Source organism: Perca fluviatilis, chromosome 10 (assembly GCF_010015445.1).
Source record: "Perca fluviatilis chromosome 10, GENO_Pfluv_1.0, whole genome shotgun sequence".
Taxonomy (NCBI): domain Eukaryota; kingdom Metazoa; phylum Chordata; class Actinopteri; order Perciformes; family Percidae; genus Perca; species Perca fluviatilis.
This window is the reverse complement of record NC_053121.1, coordinates 38,371,060-38,381,651: the sequence shown is the minus strand read 5'-3', so window position 1 is coordinate 38,381,651 and position 10,592 is coordinate 38,371,060. Positions and strand designations below refer to the sequence as shown.

At 40.3% G+C, this 10,592-nt stretch overlaps 2 protein-coding genes across 2 annotated transcripts in view; both read left to right on the top strand.

Annotated features, from left to right (window-relative positions):
- LOC120566816 (exosome complex component RRP40-like) overlaps window positions 1-10,592 on the top strand; it is a 279,666-nt gene that overhangs the window by 265,483 nt on the left and 3,591 nt on the right. The gene's annotated exons all lie outside the window — the stretch shown is intronic.
- On the top strand, window positions 6,728-9,586 carry LOC120566576 (zinc finger protein 665-like). Its single transcript, XM_039813092.1, has 2 exons — window positions 6,728-6,776; window positions 7,682-9,586. The coding sequence occupies exons 1-2, from the start codon at window positions 6,728-6,730 to the stop codon at window positions 9,052-9,054; spliced, it is 1,422 nt and encodes a 473-aa protein (XP_039669026.1). The 3' UTR covers window positions 9,055-9,586.

Sequence of the window (10,592 nt, the reverse complement as noted above, 5' to 3'; positions counted from 1 at the left end):
TAGGGTATTTCACACTGTTTCTTAAGGTCTCCGACGGGGATATCTAACATTGGTAACACACACTGCACAGCAAAACACAGTCTCTTTTTTTTCTCAGCACCACCTTTCACACTGTCTTTTAACATTACAGATAGACTTCCAAACTACAAACATGCCGGCCGCCGAGATACAAAGTGTCGAGAAAGGCTGGCTTCAAACTTCATTTCTGCCCTGACACATAAACTCCTCAACTAATGTTACTGTACAAAGCAACAGATACAGTTTTGTTACATTTTATTCATCCTCCAGTGTGTCTCACTACACACACACACACACACACACACACACACACACACACACACAACTAGTGTTGTTTAGAGGTGTGAATCTTCACTGATCTTTCGATTCGATTATGATTATCAAGTCTTCGATTCGATATCTCGATGCGTCAAACATTTTCTATTGGAACCATATAGGATATTTGACTTGACAAACTTGCGTTGTCAAGTGGAATGCCCAAGCTGCAATATGTAACTTCAGACTGGAATGATGAGGTGTTTGGGTTCATTTCTTTAAAGCGTAACTCTCGCCAAAATCCATCCTAGGGTAATTTTGTGAATGTACGTGAGTCAAACTTTAGTTTAAAAGCATATTTTGGACCGAAACGGCACTTTTAAGATTCGCCCTATTCTCGTTTTTGGGTCAAACGGCCTTTTGAATGGGAGTGCTAGGGGCACTTTCATGCTAGTCTCAAAATAGCTATTTTCAAAATACTAAGAAGGCTTGACACAACATGAAACTGTGCTCCAAGTATCACCAGGAGCTCTACACCTTAAAGGAATATTTCACCGCTGGAAAGCTGAATATATCTTTAAATTGGGTCACTTATGTAGTAGAAATGTGAAAAAAAAAATTCAAAATTGGTGCCTTCTAGGTCGAGAAAAGCCAGAAAATGTGTTTTGGTCTTATATGGATGAAAAACACCAAATCCCAGAATGCACCTGCTTCGTTGCTTTGAGTCCACTCCCAAGCCACAGAGGCATTCAACTCAACTCAAGCGTGTTTTATTGTCATTTCAACCATATACACGAAACGTTTCATCGTGACTCAAGTGGTGTTACACATTTAACATATATAAAAACGACATTATATAAAAACGACATACGAAACAGGCTACATTTAGTACACACACTTTATACAGTGCCTTGCGAAAGTATTCGGCCCCCTTGAACTTTTCGACCTTTTGCCACATTTCAGGCCTCAAACATAAAGATATAAAACTGTAATTTTTTGTGAAGAATCAACAACAAGTGGGACACAATCATGAAGTGGAACGAAATTTATTGGATATTTCAAACCTTTTAAACAAATAAAAAACTGAAATATTGGGCGTGCAAAATTATTCAGCCCCCTTAAGTTAATACTTTGTAGCGCCACCTTTTGCTGCGATTACAGCTGTAAGTCGCTTGGGGTATGTCTCTATCAGTTTTGCACATCGAGAGACTGACATTTTTGCCCATTCCTCCTTGCAAAACAGCTCAAGTTCAGTGAGGTTGGATGGAGAGCGTTTGTGAACAGCAGTTTTCAGTTCTTTCCACAGATTCTCAATTGGATTCAGGTCTGGACTTTGACTTGGCCATTCTAACACCTGGATATGTTTATTTGTGAACCATTCCATTGTAGATTTTGCTTTATGTTTTGGATCATTGTCTTGTTGGAAGACAAATCTCCGTCCCAGTCTCAGGTCTTTTGCAGACTCCATCAGGTTTTCTTCCAGAATGGTCCTGTATTTGGCTCCATCCATCTTCCCATCAATTTTAACCATCTTCCCTGTCCCTGCTGAAGAAAAGCAGGCCCAAACCATGATGCTGCCACCACCATGTTTGACAGTGGGGATGGTGTGTTCAGGGTGATGAGCTGTGTTGCTTTTACGCCAAACATAACGTTTTGCATTGTTGCCAAAAAGTTCGATTTTGGTTTCATCTGACCACAGCACCTTCTTCCACATGTTTGGTGTGTCTCCCAGGTGGCTTTTGGCAAACTTTAAACGACACTTTTTATGGATATCTTTAAGAAATGGCTTTCTTCTTGCCACTCTTCCATAAAGGCCAGATTTGTGCAGTATACGACTGATTGTTGTCCTATGGACAGAGTCTCCCACCTCAGCTGTAGATCTCTGCAGTTCATCCAGAGTGATCATGGGCCTCTTGGCTGCATCTCTGATCAGTCTTCTCATTGTATAAGCTGAAAGTTTAGAGGGACGGCCGGGTCTTCGTAGATTTGCAGTGGTCTGATACTCCTTCCATTTCAATATTATCGCTTGCACAGTGCTCCTTGGGATGTTTAAAGCTTGGGAAATCTTTTTGTATCCAAATCCGGCTTTAAACTTCTCCACAACAGTATCTCGGACCTGCCTGGTGTGTTCCTTGTTCTTCATGATGCTCTCTGCACTTTACACGGACCTCTGAGACTATCACAGAGCAGGTGCATTTATACGGAGACTTGATTACACACAGCTGGATTCTATTTATCATCATTAGTCATTTAGGTCAACATTGGATCATTCAGAGATCCTCACTGAACTTCCGGAGAGAGTTTGCTGCACTGAAAGTAAAGGGGCTGAATAATTTTGCACGCCCACTTTTCAGTTTTTTATTTGTTAAAAAAGTTTGAAATAGCCAATGAATTTCGTTCCACTTCATAATTGGGACCCACTTGTTGTTGATTCTTCACAAAAAATTACAGTTTTTTATCTTTATGTTTGAGGCCTGAAATGTGGCAAAAGGTCGAAACGTTCAAGGGGGCCGAATACTTTCGCAAGGCACTGTAGGTTCCGTAAAGTTCAGCTAACATATACTAGCATTAGCGCTTGGTGGGCTGTAAACACCGAGCATAAACACAGCCGTGAATTAGCGTGCAATGTAGAATGGTCGGCATTTAACAGTCACAAACTCCACCAGCAGTTAGCAGTTAAATGGATACAAATCACCACATTTCTGCACCACTCTGTGTTAACACAGCCCACCTCTTTTACCCGGCGACAGAGCATCTCTAGCTCGGCGGGCTAGCAGGCCTGGTAGCTAGACAGTCCGGTACACTATTCAGGCATGTTTCCACAACAACAAAAACACAGCAGTCTCTGAACTCACGTTGGGAGTTTTGTTGAAGTTGGATGTAGTCCAGTTTGTGGTCTAAATGAGCGGACACTTGCAAGCAGGATCCGTAAAGTTCAGCTAACGCATACTAACATTGGTGTAGCTAAACGCAGAGTATAAACACAGCCGTGAATTAGCGTGGAATGTCGAATGGTCGGCATTTAACAGTCACAAGCTCCACCAGCAGTTAGCAGTAGCTAGATGGGTTTTATTTCTACACCAGTCCGTTTAACACAGCCCACCTCCACTGGCCGGCGAGCAGGATGGATGGGACAGGTGGACAGCTAGCGTTAGCTTTCCACCTAGCCGATGAGGATGTCCCCTAGCCGGCTAGCGGCATTGAGCGACACCGCTGGTTAGGGTTGGGCATCGATTTATTGGAATCGTTTTGGAATCGTTTGGAGGATTTGGTTTCATATCCGATCATCACATCCCAATTTATCATGCGCAAGTTTGGGTTTCCGTAGCGGCCAGGTGCTTGTTGTGTTGCAGCCATGGAGCACAGTAAGCGGTGCTCTAGTGTGGCTTTTTTTACGTTGAAAAAGCTGTAAAACCGCAAACCACCTTTGAATCAAAATAAAACTTTCCTCTTATTTGTGAAAATAGGCATGTGACCCGTTTCAACTCCACCCCTCAAAGAATCGGAATCGAGAACCGATAAGAACCGGAATCGAAAGGAAGAATCGGAATTGGAATCAGAATCATTAAAATCCAAACGATGCCCAACCCTACCGCTGGTCTCCGTGCAGGCGAAGCTCACGTAGTGTGCCGAGTATTCCGTCTGTAATAACGTTTTCTGCATATTCTCCGATCTGTACCGATGTATCCCGGTGGTACACACGTCCGGTAGTTTGAATGCAGATAATTGTTGTAAATGTTTTCTGCTGAAAACCGAGAGCCTGTTTAGCGAAGCTTCAAGATGGCTGACAGTCGTTTTCATTCAGGAATACCTCGGCCAGACTCGGCAGTCCAACCCCCTGTGGGCGTGTTGAAAACATGCGGAAGTAGATCCTACTACTGGCTGTAGTCCTTGCCTCTTCCGATGACGCAAAAATCGTCATTTTACGTCATCTGAAGATTTTTTCCAGGCCCCAAATGCAGAGATCTCTCGTCTCAGGGGGACATGAGGGAGGGAAGCACGGTCATTCAGAAATACTATCGGGTTTCTACTGATACAAAGCTGAATGCTAAATCGGTGAAGTATCCCTTTAACGCAAGCATTGACAACATTGTTTGTGTACACAGATTTACTAAAAAAGGTTTTGCAACACCGCAGCTGTTGTTGTTTCCAGCCACTACCACCTCGGCAGTCAAAACGAGTCGATATCCGAATGCGAATGAACAGATTCCATATGAGGCTCCTTTTTCAACTACAAGGTCAAATTGTTTTTCACTAACGACAAAACGACTTATCCATGCATTTGTATGGAACTAAGCTTTAGGAGCTTTCTGTCTTTACTCTCCTCCCTGTTACGTTGCATTTGGAAATCGATTGTTTTTGACTGATTAAATGGCTGCGGCCGGAAACAACAACAGCCGCGGTAACTTGCACAAAACCTTTCTTTTTAGTAAATCTGTGTACACAAACAATGTTGTCAATGCTTGCGTTAAGGTGTAGAGCCCCTGGTGATACTTCGGGCAAAGTTTCATGTTGTGTCGAGCCTTCTTAGTATTTCGAAAATAGCTATTTTGAGACTAGCATGAAAGTGCCCCTAGCACTCCCATTCAAAAGGCCATTTGACCCAAAAACGAGAATACGGCGAATCTTAAAAGTGGAGATTTGGTCCTAAATATGCTTTTTAAACTAAAGTTTGACTCGCGTACATTCACAAAATTACCCTAGGATGTATTTTAACGAGAGTTACACTTTAGGGTAGTTAGCTATTTTGGATTATTCATATACCACCCTAGTCTTGACCTGCAAATCTATTGTGCTATATTGGAATAACTGACCCCAGACAACTCTTTAACAAAAAAGGTATTGTTTACTGAACAATAACTTAAATGTACAAATAATATTTAGCCGTTAGATTGAATAACAAACAAAAATAACACAAATCACACCCTTCAAGTATGCTAACTGCAATATTTATTCAAATGATATTACACACAACTACCCCTTTACCAGTTTCTCTATCAGTTTCCACTTATAACACTCCAGCTACACAAAAGTATTCCTCCTTACAGCAGTTTCAATGTAAAACTTATTCAAACCCTATTAAACCACTGTGTTAACACACACACACACACACACACACACACACACACTCTCACATGCCAAGTGGAAAAAAAGTAGCTTGGTCTCCCAAATGGAACAGTCCGGGTAAGGTGGGGAACGGGGGAGGATAAGGATCTATCGGAGATCTACCCCAACTTTTGGACTGCTCTCAGGATTGCACTTACTCTGCCAGTCACTGTGGCTCCAGCAGAGAGGAGCTTCTCAAAGCTAAAGTTGATCAAGTCATACCTGAGGTCAACCATGTCCCAGGAACGGATCACTGGCCTTTCCTTCAGTATCAATCATTCAATAGGGGAGCGCATTTCATACAATGACATCATTGATAATTTGGAACGAAGAAGGCCAGATAGGTCAGGTTTTCATTATAGTTTGTGTTTTCTGTTCTTAGTGCATAGTGTAATAATTAGATTATCTTTAGTGTGTTTTCACATTTGTGTGGAGAAGGATTTTTGCTATTTAGAATAGGCCTATTTATTCTATATTTTATTTGTATATTATTCTTAATATTTTATATTATTGTTGCTCTCTGCCCTTGTTACTTATTTTTTATATACATGATTGTATATATTTTTGGCACATTGATCACGCACTTAAGAGAATCTAGTTATTTAACTATTGCAGTTACAACAGGAAACCCACTTTTTGAGGTGCACAATCTCCACCTCCAACATTTTCAAAGACAATGAACATACTTCGGCACAAAATATGGCAGTATAAGTAATCAGAACTTAACCTCTTAAACGCTTGAATTTTCAAGCATTTTGGTCTAAACGTCATACCCAAATTAAAGGTGGTACAGCTCCTATATACTTTGACACTCAGGGATGTGCCTGACATCAGTGGAAAGGAAAGAGTCACGGTGGTTTTAGGCCTTACTGACACAGAGTTACAGAGGCTAGAATGGAGTCATACATCTGTAAAATTATTAAAATACACTGCTGTAAACACATCTAGTGAGATACAGACAACACAAGGTCATAGCCACATGTCTCAGCTTACTAGAGAAAGAATCCAGAAGCCAAAAGACTCAAAAATGGATTTTATATGAATGTTTTTCTGATTTCCATTTGAAAAGTGCAACGAAAAAACCCCCAAAACTGCAAAATACAACACTACTCAAATACACAAACGCAACCACATCATTCATACACATACTTGAGATAACTGTTTAGAAATAAGTAATTATAAATTCCTTAGGGAGTGCTCTGCAAGAAAACTGTTTGTGCTGAAACACAGAGCCAGCCATCACAGGGTTAAAATTTCAATGCCTTTCAATATGTCCATGGAATCCTCTTCTCATTGGCTAAAAGGGTAGGCGGGTCTTGTAGCATTTAAATCTAACTGGTCCGAGAAAATGTCGATCGTTCGCAGGTGGGGCTCACATCGCGTCAGAGAGATACCAGGTATCTATGCAAACCTTAGATCTCAGAAAATACAGTGACGCCCACATCGACCATGTAGGACCCTCAGGAGAGAAGCGAGGCTGCAATACAAGTGCGGAAATGAAAAACAGTTTAGTGATTTTCCAGAGAACATTTTTAGGAAATAAAAAATAAAGTGGAATATAGAAGAGTACAAATATAATACAAGATAAAATACAGGAATAAAATTTACAGTACATATATAATTAATTCGAAATAAAATACAACAATAAACTAAACAGTTCAATATAAAAATTAAGAATAGGCAACATCAAAAAGAAAGGTCTTGAGCCTCAATTTAAAAGAGCTAAGAGTCGCGGTGGACCTGCATCTTTCTGGAAGTTTGTTCCAACTATATGGAGCGTAAAAACTAAACGCTGCTTCCCCTGCAACAAGCAGACCTGTCCCAGATGACCTGAGAGGTCTGGGTGGTTCATAGTGCAATAACAGATCAGAAATATATATTGGCCCTAAGCCATTTAGGGATTTATATACTAAGTCTATTTGACTTGAGAACTGGAGTAATGTGGTCCCCTTTCTTGGTCATAGTTAGAACTCGGGCAGCAGCATTTTGAATCAGCTGCAGCTGTCTAATTGATTTTTTTAGGGAGACCTGTAAGGACACTATTACAATAGTCAAGTCTACTAAAAATAAAAGCATGGACAAGTTTTTCTAAGTCCTGTTGAGACATACGTCCTCTAATTCTTGATATATTCTTAAGATGGTAATAGGCTGACTTTGTTATTGTCTTTAATGTGGCTGTTGAAATTCAGGTCTGGGTCCATGACTACACCTAGATTCTTTGCTTTGTCTGTTGTTTTGAACATTGCCGCATGAAGCTGAGTGCTGACCTTTTAATCTTTCATCTCACTGTCCGTTTCTATAGAAACGGAGCGAAGAGGGGGACTCGGACATCACAGCTGTCAGCACTGTGGCAAGTCCTTCACAAGATCTGGAAGTTTAAAGATTCATCAGAGACTTCACACTGGAGAGAGACCATACAGCTGTGAACAATGTGGGGCAGCTTTCACACGGTTATATCACTTAAAAAGCCATCAGCGCATTCACACTGGAGAGAGACCATACAGCTGTGAACAATGCGGGGCAGCTTTCACACAGTTAGGTGCACTCAAAAGTCATCAACGCATTCACACTGGAGAGAAGCCGTACAGCTGCGGACAATGCGGAGCAGCATTTGCACGGTTAGATAGCTTAAAAAGCCATCAGCGCATTCACACTGGAGAGAAACCGTTCAGCTGTGAACAATGCGTGGCAGCTTTCCCAGATTTATCTCAATTAAAGGTCCACCAACGTGTTCACACTGGAGAGAAGCCGTTCTGGTGTGAACAATGTGGGAAAACCTTTTCTCAGAGTGGTCAACTTAGATCCCACCAACGCATTCACACTGGAGATAAACCGTTCTGGTGTGAACAATGTGGGAAAACTTTTTCTCAGAGTGGTCACCTTAAAGCCCATCAACTTATTCACACTGGAGAGAAATTGTACAGCTGTGAACAATGTGGGAAAACTTTTTCTCTTCGTGATTCCCTTAAAACCCACCAACGCATTCACACTGGAGAGAAATCCTACTGCTGTGACGAATGTGGAGCAGCTTTCTCACAGTTATGTACCTTAAAATCCCACCGACATGTTCACACTGGAGAGAAGCCGTTCTGGTGTGAACAATGTGGGAAAACATTTTCTCAGAGTGGTAACCTGAAAGTCCACCAACGCATTCACACTGGAGATAAACCGTACAGCTGTGATCAATGTGGGAAAACGTTTTCGCAGAGTTGTAGCCTTAAAGCCCACAAACGCATTCACACTGGAGATAAACCGTACAGCTGTGACCAATGTGGGGCAGCTTTCACAATTCAAAGTTCCCTAAAATCCCACCGACGTGTTCACACTGGAGAGAAGCCGTTCTCGTGTGAGCAATGTGGGAAAACGTTTTCTGAGAGCGGTCACCTTAAAGCCCATCAACTCATTCACACTGGAGATAAACCGTACAGCTGTGAACAATGCGGAGCAGCATTCACAACATCGAGTAACCTTAAAGTCCACCAACGCATTCACACTGGAGATAAACCATACAGCTGTGACCAATGTGGGGCAGATTTCACACAGTTAGAAAACTTAAAATCCCACCGACGTGTTCACACTGGAGAGAAGCCGTTCTGGTGTGAACAATGTGGGAAAACTTTTTCTCACAGGAGTACCCTTAAAGTCCACCAACTCATTCACACTGGCTCCTCTTGAACATGTTATAAAGCCAAGCTGTTGTTAGAGAGGAAAGAGGGAACAGATAGCGTGAGTCAAGACGCTGTTTACTACCCAGATAACAAAAGAGAGCAGTCCCGAGCCCAAAGTAGCCGAGGTCCAGGACCACTTGCAGGCACTAACCTGCTTGATAAATATGGAAGAAGAACAAAGTGTGGAATTTATCAGAGCACATAACATTGGGTAAAAAATCAGTGCAGTGAAAAACACGATGAGTGTAACACAACAGTTGTTTTCCAAGGAATCAGATGATGAGATATTCATGGTTGAAGCTTGTAGAAGAAAATGATTTACCAGTTTTAGTCTCATTTTATCCTAATATCCTCTTTCTGGTCACTGATTTTTGCAAGTTGATCATATTTTACCTGATTCTTTTAAAAACATTTATATCTTGTAACTGAATGTTGTTAACATTTTAAATCAAGAGATTTAATTATTTTTGGATATGACTGTTATTGATATTCTACTTGTATTCATGTTTGTTGAAGAATATTGTGAGTTGAGTTTATTTTATTTATTTATTTTTTCCTCTCCTCATACTCAACATACTATACTATGAATTTTGTGATTTTTTTTTTTTTTTTTTTTTTTTTTTTTTTTTTTTTTCTACATACTATATTATGAGTTTTTATGGCTTTTTTTCGACATACTGTGACTTTTAATGATTTCTTTCTACATACTCTACTATGACGTTTTATGACTTTTTTTCGACATACTATTCATATGTTGGATATTAAGTCTGCGTGCTTTCGAAGATATCTTATACAATATATTACATAGTGTAATTATGTTTGTGTGAACGTCACATGCCAACTGATGACTGACTGTTGATGTGGGGGGGTCCTGTGTGGTGAGAGTTATGGGAAACATCTGAGTATGACACCATGATAAGATCGGGAGGCCATGAGAACTAATATTCTCCAGGTGTAATTATTATGTTTCATGTGAAGGAGAGCTGAATAACAACTTATGTAATCTCCTGTGTTCTTCGGAGGGGGCCTACCCGACAGCAGAGACCACCTAATTGGGGGACCCTAAGTTGTTCTGGTGATGTGATTGACAGCTGGTTCTCCAGATGTGAGGCCAAAACTGTATAAAGGACTGTGTTCACGTAGTGTTCAGTGAGAAGCTGATCTATGAGTGTGTGTGTGTGTATATATATGTGTATATATATATATATATATATATATATATATATATATATATATATATATATATATATATATATATATATATATATATATATATATATATATATATATAAAGCTGCATCTAATCTGAAGACATCTGAATCTGTCATCTGTGAAGTCTCCTCCATCCATTTCCAGATATCAACTATGACTTTTTTTCAACATACTATACTGTGACTTTTAATGATTTTTTTACGACATACTATAATGACTTTTTTTGACATACTATACTATGAGTTTTTATGATTTTTGTTTCAACATACTATGCTATGAGTTTTACAATAATAACAAGTTTATTTGATATAGCACCTTTTGTAGACAGTCACA